Source organism: Musca autumnalis, unplaced genomic scaffold, assembly GCF_047663935.1.
Source record: "Musca autumnalis isolate F117 unplaced genomic scaffold, ASM4766393v1 scaffold_3, whole genome shotgun sequence".
Classification (NCBI taxonomy): domain Eukaryota; kingdom Metazoa; phylum Arthropoda; class Insecta; order Diptera; family Muscidae; genus Musca; species Musca autumnalis.
The window spans coordinates 37,257,451-37,281,292 of NW_027411866.1; the positions used below are offsets into that span (position 1 = coordinate 37,257,451).

General features: G+C 38.2%; 1 protein-coding gene across 8 annotated transcripts in view; it reads right to left on the reverse strand.

The window, feature by feature from the left end:
• Positions 1-354: 354 nt before the first annotated feature.
• Positions 355-23,842, reverse strand: part of tyf (twenty-four) — a 55,765-nt gene continuing 32,277 nt past the window's right edge. For all 8 annotated transcript variants that reach the window (XM_073979265.1, XM_073979262.1, XM_073979257.1 and 5 more), the window contains 5 exons: positions 14,760-14,891; positions 13,845-14,672; positions 13,419-13,766; positions 6,299-10,436; positions 355-767 (listed from right to left, as the gene is read on the reverse strand). In XM_073979265.1, coding sequence (XP_073835366.1) covers positions 715-767; positions 6,299-10,436; positions 13,419-13,766; positions 13,845-14,672; positions 14,760-14,891 — 5,499 coding nt within the window. In that variant the 3' untranslated portion in view covers positions 355-714. The remainder of the gene's footprint in view (positions 768-6,298; positions 10,437-13,418; positions 13,767-13,844; positions 14,673-14,759; positions 14,892-23,842) is intronic.

The following is a 23,842-nucleotide window of genomic DNA, read 5'->3' on the forward strand; positions in this document are numbered from 1 at the left end:
TAACATTAAAAAATAGAGAGAGAAGAAAACTAAATGGTTTTTATTAAATAAAAAGGTAATAATAAAGCACTAAAATGAAAAGAAAACAAAAAAAAAACATAAATACATTATTTTATAACTAATTCTTTTGCTGGGTTGTTTGTTTAGCTTCTTATTATCTTCTTTTATAATTTTCTTAGTTTTTTTTAGTAATATTATTATATTATTATTATTTTATATATTTTTTCTTTAGTTTTATAATTTAATTTTATTAATTCTGTTGTTTTGTTTTTTAATTTATTTTTTTTTTGTTTAATTCTAATATTATTAATTTAAATTATACATACGCTATTTTCTGTTTATATTTGTTTAGTATTTCTTTATGTTCGTTCCACTTATTTATTTTAATTTTTCTTTTGTTCCTGTGCTCTGCTGCTGATGCTGCCCCGTGCGCTTTACTCTATTTTAATATGACGACGACGATGATCTTGTTCTTCAAGACAAGACATGTGGTCGTCGGTCTCACAGTGTGTATGGTGGTTGGTGTGTTGATGGCTTAATTTCATATAAAATTCGTATGAAAATGGTTTTCATTTAGCTATGCTTAGGCATGCCAATATCCATGATTTGTAAAGTCAAATGACCATCTAAAACATCACAATCAAATAATTTACGACATTTACCACCACTTCGCTTTCATATAAGTGATGGGAAATATACTTGTGTATTTTTTGTTTATTGTCCATCGTAGACTTTGGTAACTTTGCTATTAGCAATTTCTTCCCAAGCTGAAAGAAAAAAGAAAGTATATTTTGTTAATAAAGTTAAAATAAGTAGGAAAATATAAGTCAGTTTTGACGAAAGCTAAACAAATCCAATCAAAACAGTGAAGACGAATAAAATCGACAATTCTTTCGAACCATTTTCCAGGGAACCACAAATACTATCTGCAGTAAGACCCTGCCCTTGACAATGTGGAATAGCGGTTACACAAATAAAGTGAAATGACTACATCGAAAGATGTAGAGAAATCAATGTGGGGTCGTTGGGGACTTTAATTATTATGAGGAAATTAATTATTTTAGAATATTTACAGTGGTTGTTACTGAAAATGATGCAACCTGAACTAAAAAATGTAAAAGTTGATAACATCGAAACGATTTAAGATTTTTTAACAATCTTTAAGATGGCATACAAAAATATTCCATTTACAAGGAAATCAAGTTTTACGTGAAAACAAAAAATGGACATTTTAAAATTGAGCATTTAAAATGATCGATTAATAATTACTAAATTGTTGGCTTTTTATGTCATTTTAGTAATCAGAATGGTGTTATAATTGTTTCCTTATTGCTTTCAGTAGTTTTGTCATTGATTCCGACCGAAAGAATGATGTTCCTGAAGTAATTTTGGCATGATCGTAATTAGTGTGCCTTTGTAGGAAATTTCGCTAGAAATCTCTAGCTTTTGAAGTTACATATTTTCCAACAAATTAATCAAAGCCTCGGCACATACAGTCCGTTGGTTGACGCGTTGAAGACAACAACCACATGAAACATGTGTAAGTGATGCCAAGTTTGTTGTTGAAGTTTTCATGTGGCTGTTATGTCGCGGCGCTCAACGGATCGTATGTATTTGGCTTCTAACGGTTATGTCTAGAGTATGTACAAACAATTTAATGATATATATAATGTCCTGTATTAGCCAGGCTAGCTTCTATGCTTCTATGCAGGTTTAAATGCTGCTACAACAATCGATTTTTTCTATAGAAAAAGTCAATTTAACGAATTTTTTCCATAGAAAAAAGTCAAATCAGCGAACTTTTTCTATAGAAAAAGTCAATTCAGCGATTTTTTTTTTGCAGAAGTCAATTCAGTGAACTTTTTCTATAGAAAAAGTCAATTCTGCGAACTTTTTCTATAGAAAAATTCAATTCAGTGAACATTTTCTATAGAAAAATTCAATTCTGCGAACTTTTTCTATAGAAAAATTCAATTCTGCGAACTTTTTCTATAGAAAAATTCAATTCTGCGAACTTTTTCTATAGAAAAAGTCAATTCAGAGAACTTTTTCTATAGAAAAGGTCAACTGAGCGAACTTTTTCTATAGAAAAGGTCAATTGAGCGAACTTTTTCTATAAAGTCAATTCAGCCATCTTTTTCTACAGAAAAAGTCAATTCAGCCAACTTTTTCTATAGAAAAAATCAATTCAGCGAACTTTTTCTATAGAAAAAGTATATTCAGCAAACTTTTTCTATAGAAAAAGTAAATTCAGCGAACTTTTTTTATAGAGAAAGTAAATTCAGCGAACTTTTTCGAGAGAAAAGGTCAATTTAACGAATTTTTCTATAGAAAAAAGTTAATTCAGCGAATTTTTCTATAGAAAAAGTCAATTCAGTGAACTTTTTCTACAGAAAAAGTCAATTCAGCCAACTTTTTCTATATAAAAAAAACAATTCAGCCAACTTTTTCTATATTTGGCTTCTAACGGTTATGTCTAGAGTATGTACAAACAATTTAATGATATATATAATGTCCTGTATTAGCCAGGCTAGCTTCTATGCTTCTATGCAGGTTTAAATGCTGCTACAACAATCGATTTTTTCTATAGAAAAAGTCAATTTAACGAATTTTTTCCATAGAAAAAAGTCAAATCAGCGAACTTTTTCTATAGAAAAAGTCAATTCAGCGATTTTTTTTTTTTGCAGAAGTCAATTCAGTGAACTTTTTCTATAGAAAAAGTCAATTCTGCGAACTTTTTCTATAGAAAAATTCAATTCAGTGAACATTTTCTATAGAAAAATTCAATTCTGCGAACTTTTTCTATAGAAAAATTCAATTCTGCGAACTTTTTCTATAGAAAAATTCAATTCTGCGAACTTTTTCTATAGAAAAAGTCAATTCAGAGAACTTTTTCTATAGAAAAGGTCAACTGAGCGAACTTTTTCTATAGAAAAGGTCAATTGAGCGAACTTTTTCTATAAAGTCAATTCAGCCATCTTTTTCTACAGAAAAAGTCAATTCAGCCAACTTTTTCTATAGAAAAAATCAATTCAGCGAACTTTTTCTATAGAAAAAGTATATTCAGCAAACTTTTTCTATAGAAAAAGTAAATTCAGCGAACTTTTTTTATAGAGAAAGTAAATTCAGCGAACTTTTTCGAGAGAAAAGGTCAATTTAACGAATTTTTCTATAGAAAAAAGTTAATTCAGCGAATTTTTCTATAGAAAAAGTCAATTCAGTGAACTTTTTCTACAGAAAAAGTCAATTCAGCCAACTTTTTCTATATAAAAAAAACAATTCAGCCAACTTTTTCTATAGAAAAAATCAATTCAGCGAACTTTTTCTATAGAAAAAGTCAATTCAGTGAAGTTTTTCTATAGAAAAAGTCAATTAAGAGAACTTTTTCTATAGAAAAATTCAATTCAGCCATCTTTTTCTACAGAAAAAGTCAATTCAGCCATCTTTTTCTACAGAAAAAGTCAATTCAGCCAACTTTTTCTAAAGAAAAAGTCAATTCTGCGAACTTTTTCTATAGAAAAATTCAATTCAGTGAACATTTTCTATAGAAAAATTCAATTCTGCGAACTTTTTCTATAGAAAAATTCAATTCTGCGAACTTTTTATATAGAAAAAGTCAATTCAGAGAACTTTTTCTATAGAAAAGGTCAATTGAGCGAACTTTTTCTATAGAGAAGGTCAATTGAGCGAACTTTTTCTATAAAGTCAATTCAGCCACCTTTTCCAACAGAAAAAGTCAATTCAGCCAACTTTTTCTATAGAAAAAATCAATTCAGCGAACTTTTTCTATAGAAAAAGTAAATTCAGCGAACTTTTTCTATACAAAAAGTAAATCCAGCGAACTTTTTCTATAGAGAAAGTAAATTCAGCGAACTTTTTCGAGAGAAAAGGTAAATTTAACGAATTTTTCTATAGAAAAAAGTCAATTCAGCGAACTTTTTCTATAGAAAAAGTCAATTCAGCGAACTTTTTCTATAGAAAAAGTCAATTCAGAGAACTTTTTCTATAGAAAAAGTCAATTCAGCCATCTTTTTCTACAGAAAAAGTCAATTCAGCCAACTTTTTCTATAGAAAAAAAAAAACAATTCAGCCAACTTTTTCTATAGAAAAAATCAATTCAGCGAACTTTTTCTATAGAAAAAGTCAATTCAGTGAATTTTTTCAATAGAAAAAGTCAATTCAGTGAACTTTTTCTATAGAAAAAGTCAATTCAGAGAACTTTTTCTATAGAAAAAGTCAATTCAGCCATCTTTTTCTACAGAAAAAGTCAATTCAGCCAACTTTTTCTAAAGAAAAAGTCAATTCAGAGAACTTTTTCTATAGAAAAAGTCAATTCAGCGAACTTTTTCTATAGAAAAAGTCAATTCAGCGAACTTTTTCTATAGAAAAAGTCAATTCAGCGAACTTTTTCTATAGAAAAAGTCAATTCAGCGATGTTTTTCCATAGAAAAAGTCAATTCAGCGAACTTTTTCTATAAAAAAGTCAATTCAGAGAACTTTTTCTATAGAAAAGGTCAATTGAGCGAACTTTTTCTATAGAAAAGGTCAATTGAGCGAACTTTTTCTATAAAGTCAATTCAGCCATCTTTTTCTACAGAAAAAGTCAATTCAGCCAACTTTTTCTATAGAAAAAGTCAATTCAGTGAACTTTTTCTATAGAAAAAGTCAATTCGGTGAACTTTTTCTATAGAAAAAGTCAATTCAGTGGACATTTTCTATAGAAAAATTCAATTCAGTGAACATTTTCTATAGAAAAATTCAATTCTGCTAACTCTTTCTATAGAAAAATTCAATTCACCGAACTTTTTCTATAGAAAAAGTCAATTCTGTGAACTTTTCTATAGAAAAAGTCAATTCAGTGAACTTTTTCTCAAAAAAAAGGTCAATTCAGTGAACTGAATAGAATTTTTCTATAGAAAAATTCAATTCAGCGAACTTTTTCTATGAAAAAAATCAATTTAGCGAACTTTTTCTATAGAAAAAGTCAATTCAGCGAACTTTTTCTGTAGGAATAGTCAATCAATCAAACTATTCTATAAAAAAGACATTTCAACGAAATTATTCTATAGGAAAAGTCAATTCAGCGAACTTTTTCTATGGAAAATTTCAGTTCTTTTAACTTAACAAAAAATCAATTCAGCAAATTTTCTATAAAAAATCAATTCGGTAAACTTTTATATATAGAAAAAGTTAATTCAGTATATAGAAAAAGTCTATTCTATATTCTATAGAAAATTTCAATTCAGCGAACTTTTTCTATAGCAAAAATCAATTCAGCGAACTTTTTCTACAGAAAAAGTCAATTCAGCGAACTTTTTCTATAGAAAAAGTCAATTCAGCAAACTTTTTCTATGGAAAAAGTCAATTCAGTGAATTTTATCTATAGAAAGTGAATTCAGCGAACTTTTTCTATAGGAAAAGTCTATTAGCCAAAAGTTAGAAAAAGAAAAAAAACAACAATTTAGAGAACTTTTTTTTTATAGAAACAGTCAATTCAGCGAACTTTTTCTATAGGAAAAGTCAATCAAACTATTCTATAAAAAAGACATTTCAACGAAAAGTCAATCAATCAAACTATTCTATAAAAAAGACATTTCAACGAAATTATTCTATAACAAAAGTCAGTTCAGCGAACTTTTTCTGTGGAAAATATGTATATTCTTTTAACTTTTTCAATACAAAAAATCAGTTCAGCAAATTTTCAATAAAAAAATCAATTAGGTAAACTTTTTTTCTATATATTCTATTCAGCAAATTTTTTTCTACAGAAAAAGTCTATTCAGCAAACTTTTTCTACAGAAAAAGTCAATCCACCGAACTTTTTCTACAGAAAAAGTCAGTTCAGCGAACTTTTTTTTTATAAAAATAGTCTATTCAGCAACATTTTCTATGGAAAAAGTCAATTCAGTGAACTTTTTCTATAGAAAAATTCAATTCAGCGAACTTTTCCTACAGAAAAATTCAATTCAGCGAACTTTTCCTATAGAAAAATTCAATTCAGCGAACTCTTTCTATAGAAAAAGTCAATTCAGCGAAAATTTGTAAAAAAACAGCTTATGGAACGAACTTTTTCTATACCAATAGTCAATGGCCGAAGTTTGGAATTGCTTACGAAAAAATATATCGTTGAAATCGGGAACGTAAGGACTACTTTCGGTGAAAATTTCAAAACGATCCTCGAACAGTCCTTAAACTACACTTCTTAAACATCCTCCACATTCTATGTCAAGACTTGTAACATGTAACATAACCTCAAAATAAATAAATATGGTAAAGTATACTAAAAATGTGACCTTACCTGATCCAATGAAATCAATAATTGTATCATTATGCTGTTGTGTGGTAAACGCTGATGCCATTGTTGGTGGTATAAATTGTATGGGTAGATGATGGCGTCTAGGACGACTAGGACTACGACTACGTGGTGTATTAACATAATCATCTTCATCAGCATCATGATGATGTTGCTGATAGGGATGATGATAAGTATTGCTGCTGCTGTTGCTATGATGATCATTACTATTATTGTAGTTTCTATTGTTATATGATGCTGCTGATGATGATGACGACGAAAAGGAACTTGAATTTGAAGAATTTGCATTTTTATATTGTGTTTGGTTTGCGGTTTGTTGCGATTGTGATTTTTGTTGCTGCTGCTGCTGTTGCTTTGCAGCTTCTCTTGCTGCTGCTATTATAGCAGTTTCAATATCATTACAAGTCTCTAATTGTTGTGGCGGTGGATCCAAATTATCCAACGATGTATGAACACTTGTACATTTGGTATTTGAAAGGAACGTATTCAATTTGTTATCAACATCTTTGTTAGATGATGTTTTTGTTGATGTCGTGGCATTATTAAGTGAAGAAGAACGAGACATGATGACAACACCGCCACCACTACTACTGCTGCTGCTGTTGCTACTACTACTAATGTTGTTATTGGAGGATGCTGATGATTCCGAGGAGGATGTTGTCTTGGTTTTATCTGTATAAATGCCACTATCACTTGATTGATTGTTTTTGCCGGTAATTGCCATGTGGCTACCACTACCACCATGATGACTATTGGCGTTATTGCTGCTGCTGCTATTGTTTTTGCCAACAAATGAAGTATTGGGGGATGAGGCTTCCACACTTGAATTCAATAGCATATCTGGTGTTGAGTTGTTAACCAAATCATTTTCACACGAGGCTCCGGAATCATTAAAATAGGACGCTGTTGAGGGTGATGATTTGAGGGTTACTGTTGTGTTGCAGGGTGCTGTTGCTAGATCACTTGGATCATGATTTTCGTAAATATTTTGTTGCTGATCACCACTACTACTATCCGTGGTGGTATTTTTACTGTCAACAGCTGGAACAACATCATCTTCGAATAGTTTCAATTCATCTTCATTAAAGTCACCAAAGGTAAATTGATTTTCTGCAGAACAACCACTTGAATTTCTATCATCATTTAAGATTATAACAGCGGGACGGGGAGTTGTGTGTGACGTCGTCGTTGAGGACGATGATCCAGTCGCGGTTAAGGGTAATGAATTTGAAGATTTCAATTGGTTTCTGGTCAATTTCTTGGAAGTTGTAGAAGCATTGCTGCTACTAGACGTCGTCGTCGTCGTCGTTGTACTGAATTGTGGCTGCTGATGTTGTTGTTTGGAAGAAGCCTCAATGGTTTGATTATGTTGTTGACGATCCTTTTTGGATTTTTTCATATTCAGGTTATTGTTTGTGTTGTTGGTGATGGTGGCGGTGTTAGTGTCTGTATGATTTGTAATGGGTGGTGATTTTTCTTTGGATTTCCTATTTGTGTTTGATGGGGTGTTGGTGGTGTTAGTAGAGCTTGTTGTGTTCACATTATTGTTGGTACTGCTTTGAGCAATGACTATTGTTGTTTGCGTGTGGTTGTTGTTGTTAGTTGAGGTAGTTAAGGCTACATTTTTATGGTTACTGTTATTCACATTGCTATTTTCAATACTATTTGCCAAAACTTGCTGTTTAGCCGCAGCTGCAAAATTAAAAGCTGGCGCAGCAATAATCTGCTGTTGTTGTTGATGGCCGGCAATCAATTGCGATGAATAGTTCATGGCCACATTTGCCGAACTGTGACGTTTAACAGTTTTCTCTAAGGCAGGATATTGCTGATCTAAATTGTTACTATTCAAAGAGGCCACATAAGAGACTGCCGATGCTGTAGAGTTACCTGTGGGAGTTGCATCATTTTCCATGCTCTTTGATTTTTGTAATATTTGGGGATTTTGTGGGTGGGGATGATGATGTTGATGTTCAGGTGGGGTTGACTTTGAGTTATGGGTTTCATGGGAAACTTCACTGTTTCCACAGGCAGCAGTGGTTGTGGCTGCTGGCGCCATTTGATTTTGTGTGGCAGCCAAACTTTGGGAATAGGTTATGGTTGGTGTTAATTCCGGAAAATCTTGTTTTGCTTGGGATTTTTTGGATTTGGTTGATTTAGGAGGCTGCTGTTTTTCTTCTTCAGCCGTTGATGGATTGTGGTTGTGATTTTCGTTAACTCTTGTTTCTACATTCGATGTTTCCCCAATATTATTGGACTGGGCTGCAGTAGAGGAAGAGTTGACGGCAGCAGCAGCAGCGGCGGCGGCGGCGGCGGCAGCAGCATCAGCAATTTCCTTATTGGTACGGGCTATATCGGCATAAGAAATGGGCACATTTTTATTTAAGGTGTTACCACCACTGCTGGCGGCGTTTTTGCCTTTGGATTTGTTTTGGGTAGCATTTTCCTTTGCCGTTGTTGTTGTTGTTGTTGTCGCTGCACCTGCAACATTTTTAGTTTTTTGAGTCGATTCAATTGGCAATGAATGAACCGAGTCGAGATCACTTGAATCAGATTTCTCTGATGGTGGCACGGATGAAGTTGATTTACGTCTAGATTTATCATTGTTGTTGTTGTTATTATTATTGAATGATTCACTATTTTGTTGGGGCTGATGTTGTTGCTGTTGTTGTGCTGAATTGTTATTATTATTGTTGTTATGATAATTACCACTTGTTGTTGTATTACCGCCCTCATGTTGATAATACTTGTTGTTGTTATAGCGTTGCTGACTATTAAATGTTGCTGTTGCCTGGGAAGAGGAGGATGACTTTTGTGAAATGGTAAAATTGTGCGTCCTATTAAATGTAACCGTTGTTGTCTCCTCCGTAACCTTTGGTTTTTTGGGTTTTTTCTTTTTCGTTACCACATGGAATTCGGCAGTTTCAGGACAAGAAGATTCCATGGGTACAATATCTATAATGGTAACAGCATTGGGTGGTGTATCATAACGTTTACGTCTTTCTGGTTTGTCAGACTTTTCACCAGAGGCCAATGATGATCCTCCTCCCCCGCTCACGTTGTTTACTGTTACATTATTATTGTTGTTTAGGTTCTTTTCATTGCGTTCAGCAGTTTTATCTTTAGTTTCCTTTTCCTCTTTTGTCAGGAGTTTCTTTCTTTCAGTTTTCGTTGAATTCACTGCTGTGGACGCTGTGGATGAAGGCTGGTTGCCACTATTGTTGTTGCTATTATTAGTTGTTGTTGTCGTTATAGATTTTTCTTCGTTTGTCATTGCATTGTTGTTGTTATTGGCATTTTGTTGATCCTCCAAATATTTAAGATCCTCATTGCCCCATGATCGGCGATCACTTTTGCGTGCAGCAGCAGCAGCATTATTTGTTTTAGTTTCAAGGTTTTTATTGATATCCGCTGTGGAGGAAGAGTTGTTTTTGTTTTGTTTGCTGGAGGCACCACCTTTTTGACGCATTACAACCGCATTATTACTTTCAGTGGTTGCTGCCGTACGCTTCAGTTCATGTACCTCCATTTTAGCACCACTTCGCAATTCTTCCAGAGAATTACTTTTCTTAAGTTTTTGATGCTTATCCTTGTCCTTTTTACGTTCTTTCTTTTTATCACCAGACTTTGTATTACCTCCTCCTCCTTCACCACTACTTTCTATGTATCTCACCAACTCTTCGACGGGATCTTTGCCTCTATAACCAGCCACAGATTCTACGTCTACAGTTTTGGTATTCCTTTCTTGCTGTGACTTCTTTTTAGCCTTTGCCTTCGCCTGCGAAGGCCCAGAGGCGTATGTTGTTATCGTGGCTGATGTGGAGACGGTTGTTGACGTGGGATGTGGTGGAATTGTAACAGTGGCCGATGTCGATACATTATTACCACATGAAGTTAATAAAATGCCGGCACTACCAGCTGTGGCTGTTGCTGTGGGAGACACGCAATTTATTTGCATTGTATTGCCGGTTACGCCAGCACCCGCTAATGCACTAGTGTTGGCATAGAGTTCACTAAGGGCATTACCATTCTCGTCCAGATGACGTTGGCTTAAGTTAGTAATATTATTTGTTGGTCCTCCCATAACGGATGGACCAGAGGCAGGTGAAGATATTTTAGTATAGATCTGTAAGGAGAAAGAGAGTACAGATTAGCTTTATTTGTAACAAGCTAAAAATAAAATGGTTATGGGTTTCCCAAGAATTTCGGTAGCAAATGACAACATGCTTATATTAGGAGAATATAGTTGGCCGCAACAAGAAGAATTATCCGACTGAAGTTTTACACTAGCGGCATTCTAGATATCGACGACCCCCTTCGACAATGTTAAGCTACAGTCCATCTACAATACCGTCTTAGTTAATCTGAGTGTCTTTCAATGTGATCTCTTTGAAATGGCCTAGGCATGAATAAGTTAAAAACATACTTTGTCCTTTTCACTTCGAAAAGGAATATTTATGACTTCAATCTTCCTGTCCCTTTAGAAACTTCATAGGTAAAATATACACTGGTGTATAGGATTGTGGTCAGTAATGAAAGGCGAACAACGTGACGCGTTTGCTCTCATTGGTGTAGCTGCTGAAAAAATCCGTAAGCAGCCTTGTCGAAGGGCTTCATACGAACATGTACACATGCCAGAATGCCGCCCTGAGAACAGCGACAGGGTGCCTCCTCAAATCTTCAGTGGACCATCTACATTAGGAGGCAAAAATTCTTCCTGTAAAGCAACACAATGAGATGCTTTCGTTGCAGTACCTGCTTGGATGTTATCGTGTGAGCCATCCCAATAACCATCTTGTGGGAAGGCCCGGCCCATTCAGGGAGATCAGGAAGGATATCCATGCTCTAGAGGGAGAGGTCCAACGATACAGGAGAGAACCCCTAGATCAACAAGCATATCAAGCAGGATTGAATAGCATTCACACGGACGCAGTTGCCAAGGCCTTAAGCAATTATAGTGTGAATAAAGTACTCGGAGTTAGAGTTGTGTCGTTCATGAACGAACCGGCTCAAAGGAACGATTCCGTGAAAAGAACGAACGTATTTGTATCCAGCTCATTCTTTTATATCGTTCATTGCTGCTTACAAAATTAACAGCATTGGTTTTGCAGTCAAACTCTAAACAAACGCTGTGTTAGAGCAAGCAGCTCAAATTTCCACACAAAACAAACAATGATTCAGAGAGCTACCCTCGCTCAGTAACTCACCTCATTCAGTAGCACATATCGGTCATATCTTTCTTTTGCATCATTCGTTCATCTGGTTCTTTCATATCAAAACCACCACCACTACGTTCAGAAACAAAACCACCCCCATTAGCACACAAACAAGCAAGTAACACAACAGTTGTGTCATTCGTGAACGAACATTTTCAAAAGAACGATTCGGTGAAAAGATCGACGGAGTCATATGCAGCAGAGAACGAATGACTTCAAAATAAAATAATACAGTCAAATGTATTGTTGAACGAAAAAGAGCCAACGAACGAAGTAACCGATCCGGATCTTTTTGGTGAACGGAATGAAAAAGATCGATCCGCTCAATGAACGAGATTGCCCAACACTACTCGGAGTACATCCTCCATCTATCGCAGCTGAGGAGCGTCAGCTGCCACGACAAACCAGAGTAGTATTGGCTCAACTACGCTCGGGATATTGCAGTCGCCTAAATTCGTATTGGGCGGAAATCGATCGCGCCGTGCAAGACATATGCCCAGTATGCGGCATGGGCCCGCACGACACACAACACCTTTTTAACTGCCCCGCCAAACCTACCCATCTAACTACAGTGGATCTGTGGCTACATCCCATCGAAGCAGCCATTTTTCTGGAACCGAAGATAGACCCAGAGCCAGATTGAACAGAGGAACGAACAAATAAACATAACAAAAACACTGTTACAACAACAACAAGGACTTCATACCAACACTCTCTTAGCAAGATAGATATTAAGGTACACATACCACACGGGAACAGGAGCAGCCGTCCACAGCGATATCCTCAACTTACGGCTCGCGTACAGGTTGAACGAAAATTGTAGTGTCTTCCAAGCCGAAAACTCACAATCAAAAAACCCCAAGAACTGATGGGTAACCTGATGGCTGGCTATCTAATCAAGCGGCCCTTAAAGTCTGTGCCGGTTTTTGACTGCAAATCAATCGTTACCTTTCCGATATTGAAGATGAGAACACAATGAAACCAATTCTGTTCCATTTCAAGAATATTTGGAACAAGGATGTAAGGTTTCCAACGAAATGTAGCCAATCCTCACCAAGCGAAAAACCATCTGCCTTATTCTGAAGAAAATTCCCCGCGAGTTTTTCTTAAGGGAGAGAGTGAAAAAACGTATGGAAAATTTACGTTCAAAATAACCCTGTACATCTCAGCTCCCCATGAAGAAATCTGATCTGAAACTAACGGCGGGAATAATCACGGGCCACTCTAGAATAAGATCAATGTCCTGCAAGTGGGTAAGAGATGATACTGCTGACTACTGTTGATTATGTAAAGATGCAGAAGAAACAGAGACAATCGAGCACATATTATGTCGCTGTTCTATGCTCATGGCGCCGGGAGACTGCGGATAATGGGTGAACACACGATCCATTCACTGACAACCTTCTGTCAAACCGAGCCAAAAATGCTGCTTCTTTTTTCCAAGGGTTTGAATGGCTAACCTAGCCTACCAAGATAGAGAAACCAATGGTGGTAGGAGTTAAAACTGCCTTCAGTCGCGTTAGATCTAGAACTAATGAGTCGAATGGAATCAAATGACTATTGCAGGCTCTGTGGGGTTAAAATGGAGATGGATTGAGCAACTGTCATGTCGCCCTCCCGTGCTTAGTAGCACTAGACAGCAGCTTGAAGGCGTCTATGAGATCCAAAGCTTCACTTTATTTTTCCTCGCTTCTCCAGTTATATTTCCAATATTATTTCTATTACTTCATAAGTGAGCATAAAGTCGCTAACCTCTCCTCATTCTTTCAAATTCTGCTCTACACCTCTCTTCAGCTACCAGAAAACGTTTTTTTAATGTTCTTGTTGCTATTATCTAGGGTCTTCAATCTCTACCGATTGAAAATCCCAAAACCCAATCCCTGAAAACTTACCGAATTTGTTTTAGTTTTGCCGAGCAGTTCAGAGGCTTTATCTCCACCACTACCGGCAGTTGCAGTAACATCAGCACCACCAACACCACCTAATACCGATTTGCATGATTTATAATTGTCATCCAATGGTAAAAATTTGGCATCGATTGTTGATGTATTTGGAGTATTATTGTTGTTGTTGTTGACATTGTTGCCACCATTACGTTCAAGGGTATTAAAACGTACAGTCTCATCGACATAACAATGTGAAGATGTGGGAGCAAAATATGTGCCCTTTGTAGATCCAATTAAATTAACGGTTGGTATACGCTTTTCGACGCTATTCAAACGTTCATAAAACGACTGACCCTACACGTGTTAAAAAAAATAACAAAACAAAATAAATAAATTTCAAACATTTTGAAAATATCTCATTCTAAAACTTACCTGTTTAGTAGAATCTGGTCCTTTACTTTGTAAGATTTTCTGTTGTTGTTGTATATCCATCATAGGCTCACCCATGTCAATTATAAAATCACCTCCACTTGTTGTAAATGTGGAAGCCGATGTGGATGTTGCTGTATCAAGAGTTGTTGTAGAATTTTCACTATCCAAACTTGTTGGCGATACAACTGCTGTAACAGATGGAGTTTCCGCACCGCTGCTGGAGCCAACACTTGAGGCAGCTATTGTATTACTTGTAGTAACTGCTTCCTTGGTTTCTGCTGTTGTTGCAACTTTAGCAGCGTTATGTTTCTTATCTTTTTTACTAGATTTACCCGTCGTTGAGGCTGCGGCTGCCGTAGAAGAACTCTCCTGTTGCATAAATGCTGCTAATTCATGTCCAATCACTCCGCCAGCACCACCAACGCTGCCACCTAACTGATGTGTTACATTAACATTACTTGGTAAACTGCCACCTTCGCGTTGCCTTGATGACACCGATGAGGAGTATTTCTTTTGCCGGGAGTTGTGATTCTGTCTTCGTGTTCTTTGATTACCTCCACCAATGCTGCCGCCAAATACTTGATCACAATCCAATTGTGATTCGTGTAGGCCAATTTCGAAGAGATCTTGCAAGGATCCACCCTGCTTCAGATGATGATGATGATGGTGTGAACGATTGTGATTATTGCTATGCGAATGATAATGTGAATTTTGATAATGATGGTAACTGTTGGACGTGATTGAACTGGACAAGTTGCGGGATCCACGTGTTGTTATTGCACGAAATGGATAGGATTGATCTTCATTTTCTGCTTTTTCAAGTAATTGCTGGGAAATGGGAAACGAAGAGAGAAAGGGATCAAAATATTATGCAAGCCTTTTTGAATTTAAACAACGGAGTTCATCTCTACTTACCAAGAATGTTTTACTTTTGTTTTCTTTGTCTCTTGGGTTTTTATAGGAATAGGCTTCATCTAATAATTCTTTGAGTTTACTATCGTCCCAATCTTTTAGACGGCTTTCCTCCCATGATTCTGATAAAAAATCCTAAAAAGAAGAAGAGAAAAAAAATGAATTTGATTCATAAACTTATTTGCGGGAAAAAGTAGGAGTTATGATATGTTTTATATTGTCCGATTAAAAAAGGAGGGGAGATGTCACGAACAAAAGAGGGAACAGCGATATAGTTAGTGATCTCCCCCTAAAAGAGATCACTTAACACCGGGATGTTAACCGACCACACGCCAGTAAAATTTTTCAACTAAAACATCAAACTTCTACACGTGCATCAACCTCACAATGCCTAATTATCAAGTATATACACTCATTGGGGTGCCACCGTGGTGCAATGGTATGCACGCCCGCCTTGCACGCAGAAGGTCGGTGGTTCGATTCCCCGGCCAAGCAACATCAAACAATTTTCAACGGTGGCAAAATGCCCCTCAGTAATGTCGACGACATTTTCTGTGTATTTCAGCCATGTAAAACTTCTCTACAAGTGGTGTCTTAAGACACGCCGTTTGGACTCGGCGATAAACTATAGGTCCCATATCATTTAGCTGATATGAATCGTGTTGCTTGATATGAGAGAAGTCTCTCATTCAGTCCGTAGTCTTCATTTACGGTCAAAATTTTTTGCGTCAAAATAAAAAGGTAAAATATTCTTGGCGAAGCTTAAATAAAGATGTACACAAATATTATATATAGAAGAGAAATATTTATTATTTATTTTTATACCCTCCACCATATGGAGGGTATAATTAAATTTGTCATTCCGTTTGTAACACATCGAAATATTCGTCGGAGACCCTATAAAGTATATTATTGATCAGCATAAAATTCTATGTCGATTTGACCATGTCAGTCTGTCCGTCCGTCCGTCCGTCTGTCTGTTGAAATCAAGATACAGCTCGCAATTTTAAAGATAGAGAGTCAAAATTTGGTACAGAAGTTTTTATTACTTGCAGGATGGTTGGTATTGAAAATGGGATATATCGGTCCACGTTTTGATATAGCCCCCATAGAACGGTACCTCCCGATTTTCGGTATTTTTAAGGTTTTAGCTTCATTATCCTACCAAAATGGCTGAAATTTGGTACGTAGTCTTCTTTAGGGGTATAAAACTTTCCCCCAGAATTTTGTCGGTATCGGTCCACACCTTCATATAGCCCCCATAGAACGGTACCTCCCGATTTTCGGTATTTTTAAGGTTTTACCTTCATTATCCTACCAAAATGGCTGAAATTTGGTACCTAGTGTTCTTTAGGGGTACAAAACTTTCCCACAGAATTTTGTCGGTATCGGTCCTCACCTTCATATAGCCCCCATATAACGGTACCTCCCGATTTTCGGTATTTTGAAGGTTTTAGCTTCATTATCCTACCACCGGGTGCCACCGTGGTGCAATGGTATGCACACCCGCCTTGCACGCTAAAGGTCGTGGGTTCGATTCCCCGGCCAGTCAACATCAAACACTTTTCAACGGTGGCAAAATACCCCTCAGTAATGTTGGCGACATTTTCTGAGTATTTCAGCCTTGTACAACTTCTCTACAAGTGGTGTCTTAGACACGCCGTTCGGACTCGGCGATAAACAGTAGGTCCCATATCAGTGAGCTAATATGAATCGGGGTGCACTCACTGATATGAGAGAAGTCTCCCCTGTCCCGCCTGGGATGTTTGTGGAACAATTATATATTATATCCTACCAAAATGGCTGAAATTTGGTACGTAGTCTTCTTTAGGTGGTACAAAACTTTCCTCCAGAATTTTGTCGGTATAGGTCCACACCTTCATATAGCCCCCATAGAACGGTACCTCCCGATTTTCGGTATTTTTAAGGTTTTAGCTTCAAGCTTAAATAAAGATGTACACAAATATTATATATAGAAGAGAAATATTTATTATTTATTTTTATACCCTCCACCATATGGAGGGTATAATTAAATTTGTCATTCCGTTTGTAACACATCGAAATATTCGTCGGAGACCCTATAAAGTATATTATTGATCAGCATAAAATTCTATGTCGATTTGACCATGTCAGTCTGTCCGTCCGTCCGTCCGTCTGTCTGTTGAAATCAAGATACAGCTCGCAATTTTAAAGATAGAGAGTCAAAATTTGGTACAGAAGTTTTTATTACTTGCAGGATGGTTGGTATTGAAAATGGGATATATCGGTCCACGTTTTGATATAGCCCCCATAGAACGGTACCTCCCGATTTTCGGTATTTTTAAGGTTTTAGCTTCATTATCCTACCAAAATGGCTGAAATTTGGTACGTAGTCTTCTTTAGGGGTATAAAACTTTCCCCCAGAATTTTGTCGGTATCGGTCCACACCTTCATATAGCCCCCATAGAACGGTACCTCCCGATTTTCGGTATTTTTAAGGTTTTACCTTCATTATCCTACCAAAATGGCTGAAATTTGGTACCTAGTGTTCTTTAGGGGTACAAAACTTTCCCACAGAATTTTGTCGGTATCGGTCCTCACCTTCATATAGCCCCCATATAACGGTACCTCCCGATTTTCGGTATTTTGAAGGTTTTAGCTTCATTATCCTACCACCGGGTGCCACCGTGGTGCAATGGTATGCACACCCGCCTTGCACGCTAAAGGTCGTGGGTTCGATTCCCCGGCCAGTCAACATCAAACACTTTTCAACGGTGGCAAAATACCCCTCAGTAATGTTGGCGACATTTTCTGAGTATTTCAGCCTTGTACAACTTCTCTACAAGTGGTGTCTTAGACACGCCGTTCGGACTCGGCGATAAACAGTAGGTCCCATATCAGTGAGCTAATATGAATCGGGGTGCACTCACTGATATGAGAGAAGTCTCCCCTGCCCCGCCTGGGATGTTTGTGGAACAATTATATATTATATCCTACCAAAATGGCTGAAATTTGGTACGTAGTCTTCTTTAGGTGGTACAAAACTTTCCTCCAGAATTTTGTCGGTATAGGTCCACACCTTCATATAGCCCCCATAGAACGGTACCTCCCGATTTTCGGTATTTTTAAGGTTTTAGCTTCATTATCCTACCAAAATGGCTGAAATTTGGTACGTAGTCTTCTTTAGGGGTATAAAACTTTCCCCCAGAATTTTGTCGGTATCGGTCCACACCTTCATATAGCCCCCATAGAACGGTACCTCCCGATTTTCGGTATTTTTAAGGTTTTACCTTCATTATCCTACCAAAATGGCTGAAATTTGGTACCTAGTGTTCTTTAGGGGTACAAAACTTTCCCACAGAATTTTGTCGGTATATAACGGTACCTCCCGATTTTCGGTATTTTGAAGGTTTTAGCTTCATTATCCTACCACCGGGTGCCACCGTGTGTAACGCTCAAAAGTCGTGATTACTCGTTTTTGATTACATTTATTTGTTTCAACGTAACGGTCAGAATGTCCCCTAGTGGCCAGTCATGAAACTGATATTCAGTGATGGCAATGCCTGGCGCCAAACAACCAAACTAGTACGCCGATGAAAATGTAATCGATCGACGGCCATCCACCAGAAGGTATAAAAGGAGATGCTGTGGAGACAATCGGGACAGTCGTCTGTTGGCGGTTGTTGAGTCAAGTGGTGTGAAAACAAAACCTTGGCTTTTGTGGGAGTAGAGTAGATGGTAGTTTCTGCGTAGTCAAGTGGTGTTGCAAAACAAAACCTTGACTCTGTGGAAAATAGAGTAGATAGTATTTTCTATGTAGTCAAGTGGTGTTGCAAAACAAAACCTTGACTCTGTGGAAACTGGAGTAGATAGTATTTTCTATGTAGTCAAGTGGTGTTGCAAAACAAAACCTTGACTCTGTGGAAAATAAGGTAGATATTAGTTCTACGTAGTCGAGTGGTGTGAAAACAAAACCTCGACTATCAGTGGAAGTAGTTGCAGTATACTCTCGGAGTTATTGGTCTCTGGGTTGTGCTGTCGTCAGAGTCAAGTGGTGTTGCAAAACAAAACCTTGGCTATTCGACAGGGCATCGAGTCGCCATTAGTATAATTGTTGTGGGGTCGTCTGAGTCAAGTGGTGTTGAAAAACAAAACCTTGACTGTCTCCGCTATACTCGGGCACTTCTGTGCTCACGTCGCTGCCAGTCTCGCTGTCATCAACGTTTGTTCCCATTAGACCGCTGATACGCTAACATCGCTGCCAAGCACCCTATCTTCTACCAATCTCGCTGTCGTCAACCTCATTTATTGGACCGTGGCTGTGCTAACGTCGCTGTCAAATGCACTGTCATCAACATTTATTGAGCCGCTGCTGTGACAAAATTGTTGCCCACCGCCTTGTGTACATCAAAACCGCTACGCCCATCATCTCGTGGTAACGCCTCCTCCAATGCATTCACCCGACAACATATGTACCAGAATATTGAATGTCAAGATAACCATATTGTGTTAACTATGTGTAGTGTTTCCGTGTTAGAAGAAATAAAGTGTGTTTATAACGTTTTATGAAAAAAATTAACGAATGTGTTTCTCTCTCTTTATGGTCTTTAAACAAAAATAAATTCTTGTGACGACCCTGGCCCCCACTGAATCTACCCCAGCTTCAAAGTGAAAACACGTCGTCACAATGGCGCCCGAGCAGGGACTTTAAAAGAGAGAGAACGCGGGAAGAAATTAAAAAAGAAGACAATCGTGTGAAATAAATACTATGATAAACGGTTAGAAAAAAAGAGAGAATTATACGAATATCAGAATAAGTGATTGCTAAACAACTAAAAAAAAGTGTCACAGTCTAAAAAAAAAAAGAAATATATACATATATCCAAAGACATTATTTTACAATATCAAACCAAACTAAAAAGTGATAAAACGACCAAAATGCTGCGAGTGTCCTGGGGAAATAGCTTAAAACAAGAAGATCTAATCGTATATTTAACGGAATTTAAACTGGATGCATCCGGAAAAATTGACGAACTCCGCAAACGGTGGTCGATGTTCTTAAGTCTAGACCACGAAGAAGGAGAACTATCTCGATTATTGGAGCTACAGACTAAGCATGACAATTTGAATGCTCCCGCAACATCAAATGCAAAATCCCCAGCCAAGTTGACAGTCCCACAAGAAGGCTTGAGGCTGAAATCACCGATAAAAATTGAAACCACCAACGACCCAGCATCAACCGCCTCAAACATCCCCAATAACGGAGGATGTCAACAAAGCTCTAATCAAACTCAGCCAGGAAGAACAGAAAGCAATCCTCCAGTCAATAATAAATCCAAGACAAAACCCACTAAAGTTCAACCGTCACACCAAATTCTGGATCAAATACAGAAATGGAATATTAAATTCGATAAGGGTAAGGATCCTCTCGAGTTTGTGGAGCGGGTAGAAGACCTCGCCCTCATGTACAACGTTGACTTACATCAATTAATAACTGTCATGCCGGAATTACTGCGTGACAAAGCCCTGATATGGCTCAGAAATAATAATAGCCATTGGACAACTTGGAGTAACTTTAAAAGAGACTTTCTCAATTTCTTCCTTCCCCCACGGTATTTTGAGAAATTGGGTGATGAAATTCGGAAAAGAGTTCAAAGGCCTAGGGAGCCATTTAAAGAGTATGTCCTGGCCATCCAAAATCTCATGCAGCACTCCGAAATGACAGAAGAAGAAAAATTGGAAAGAATCTTCAGAAATTCACAATCCGAGTACCAGTGGTATATCAGGCGAAAAGATTTCATGTCGCTAGCAGAATTGGTTAAACTCGCAGATGATCTGGAAAGTATCCCAAATCCTGGGCGGTACGAAGCATCGAGATACCAGCCTAATCATGCACGAAATACCGATCATCCCAAACAGCACCTTTATCGGACGGAAGGGCAAAAGGGTAATACTCACGATAACGACAGTGCCGAGGACTTACAAGAACAGGCTTCCCCACCCAAGAGTCAGAGCGGAAATGGCACTTCTTTTGAATGTGAAGAACACCGACTCACGGCAAAAGTGTTACTAGAAGGACGACTGGTCACCGTTACTGTGGATACTGGGGCCACCAGTTGTTTCATCAAAAAGGAATTTGTCGATGGCCTGAAGAAGAAACCAATTTACAACAGACGAACAGCTATTGTTGTTCTGGCAGATGGCACCACGGTAAACATCACAAAATCCACCGAGCTGCGCCTAACGTTTGGAAACCAAAGCGCCACAGTACCATTCCTAATTATGCCCCAATTCAAAGAGGACATACTACTGGGTCTCGAATTTATGAAACGATTTCCAACAGTCATTCAGTGTGCAGGACTCACCGTAAAATTATTTAAGTCACCACAACAAAATGAACATTGCACTATTGCCATGGAAGAAAGCGGTTTTCTAGATGAGGTAAGCAAAATAAATGGATGTAGAGTAAGACTGCCACCGCATATCAACGTGGTGAATGATAAGCTAACGAACAACGAACGAAAGCTGGTTAACGAGTTTCTAGAAAAAGAACTTCCGAATTTCCAGAAAATTCAAGGACTATCCAACATTGCGGAACATAAAATTGTCATGACAGATGATCGGCCAATAAAACTGAGATATGCACCAAGGAATCCTGCTATGCAGGCCATAATCGATGCGGAAGTTAACAAACTGATCGAACGCGGGTGTGTTGAGCCGTCGAAAAGCCCATATAGTTTCCCCATAACACTGGTCCGAAAGAAAAATGGGGACTGGCGCACCTGCATGGATTTCCGACAATTGAACAAACGATCGGAACCGGATGCGTATCCATTGCCAAGGGTGGATACTATTTTAAATCGGCTAAGAAACGCACAGTTTGTGAGCAGTTTAGACTTGAAGGATGGGTACTGGCAGATCCCTATGGCAAGTGAGAGCAGAAAATATACGGCATTTGCAGTAGCTGGAAAAGGACTATACCAATGGAAAGTGATGCCATTCGGTTTACATTCAGCACCGGCAACTTTCCAGCGAGCACTCGATAGTGTGATAGGTCCGGAAATGGAACCGCACGCTTTCGCATATTTGGATGACATTATCGTCACCGGGAGAACCTTCCAGGAGCATCTGGCCAATTTACGGGAAGTATTTAGGCGGTTACGGGCGGCTAACTTGAAAATCAATGCAGACAAATGCGAGTTTTTCCGAAACGAAACCAAGTACCTAGGACATGTGGTGAGTAGTGATGGCATTAAAACAGATCCAGAAAAAGTAGCAGCTATCGCCGAAATGAAAGCCCCAACGTCAGTCAAGGAAGTACGCAGATTCCTAGGAGTAGCATCATGGTACCGCAGATTTGTTCCCCAATTCGCAACCGTCTCGCAGCCATTAACCAATCTCTTGAAGAAAGGAAAGCATTGGAAGTGGGGAGCAGAGCAGCAAGAGGCATTTGTTACACTAAAAACGAAGCTAACAGAAGCACCCGTGCTTGCGTGTCCAGACTTCAACAAGACATTTACTCTTCAAACAGATGCCAGCGATTATGGACTGGGGGCTGTACTCACTCAAGTACTGAACAATGAGGAACGCGTGATAGCGTATGCCAGTAGACATTTAAATGGTGCAGAAAAAAATTACTCAGCTACGGAAAAAGAATGTCTGGCTATTATTTGGGGCATTCGCCAAATGAGGCCGTATGTGGAAGGATATAAGTTTGTTGTCATAACCGATCATCTTGCTTTGAAATGGTTGAATTCGATCGAAAATCCTTCAGGCAGACTCGCCCGGTGGGCCCTGGAATTGCAGCAATATACTTTCGACATAAAATATCGAAGAGGAAAACAAAACGTAGTAGCAGATGCATTGTCGCGACAACCCGTTGAGAGACTGGAGTTGGCCACTATTCAGGAACATAATTGTACTTGTCCTTGGATTCGAAAATTACGGAAAGCTATCCAGAAGAATCCCAAGAAGTACCCGGATTATGCCGTTATTGAAGACCAGGTGTATCGGCATTTGTCTAAACAGATAAACGAGGATGATTGTACACCCTGGAAACTTTGCGTGCCCACATCATATAGACAGCAGGTCTTAATAGAAAACCATGACAGCCTAGCAGGCGGCCACTTAGGAATCCGAAAGACAAGTCACAAAATTGCCAACCGATACTTCTGGCCAGGTATGTTCCAGGATATTAAGAGATATGTGAGGAAATGTGACTCATGCCAAAAGTTTAAAACTAACCAACAGCAACCAGCAGGAGAAATGTTAACCAGAACTCCAGAAGAACCGTGGGCTACAATCTGTGCCGATTTTGTCGGACCGCTGCCTCGATCTACGCATGGAAACACGATGCTCCTCGTCATAGTAGATCGGTTCTCAAAATGGACGGAATTAATCCCCCTGCGCAAAGCCACAACAGAAGGATTAATAAAGGGTTGCAGAGAAAGGATAATCGCGCGATATGGAGTGCCGAAGATGCTGATTACCGACAATGGGGCACAATTCACGAGTAAACAGTTTGAGAAATTTCTCCGTGATATGGGAATCCGGCATCAACTCACGGCCCCTTATACGCCTCAGGAGAATCCAACGGAAAGGGCAAACAGGACTGTCAAAACGATGATTGCTCAAGTTTCGAGGCAGAAACATAATAAATGGGATGATGCTCTCCCAGAAATAATGTTGGCCATAAACACAAGCGTATCCGAATCTACTGGATATTCACCGGCATACCTGACTCAGGGTCGTGAACCCAGATTGCCCCAGGCCCTGTATGATCAGGTCACGACCGGAACAGGCGCACGGGTGATCCTTCCGGAGGACCGAGCGGCGGAATTGAAGGAGATATTCACTATTGTCAGGCGTAACCTATGTAAAGCGACCCAAAATCAAAAGAGGCATTACAATTTACGACGACGAATGTGGAAACCAAAAGTTGGGGAGAAAGTGTTACTAAGACTACACCCGCAATCCAAAGCCATAGATAGCTTTGCTGCAAAGCTGGCTCCCAAGTATGGAGGCCCATATGTAGTACAAGAATACAAGGCACCGGTAATCGTGGAAGTCAGGGGCAATAACAATGAGATACGAGTAGCACATTTGAG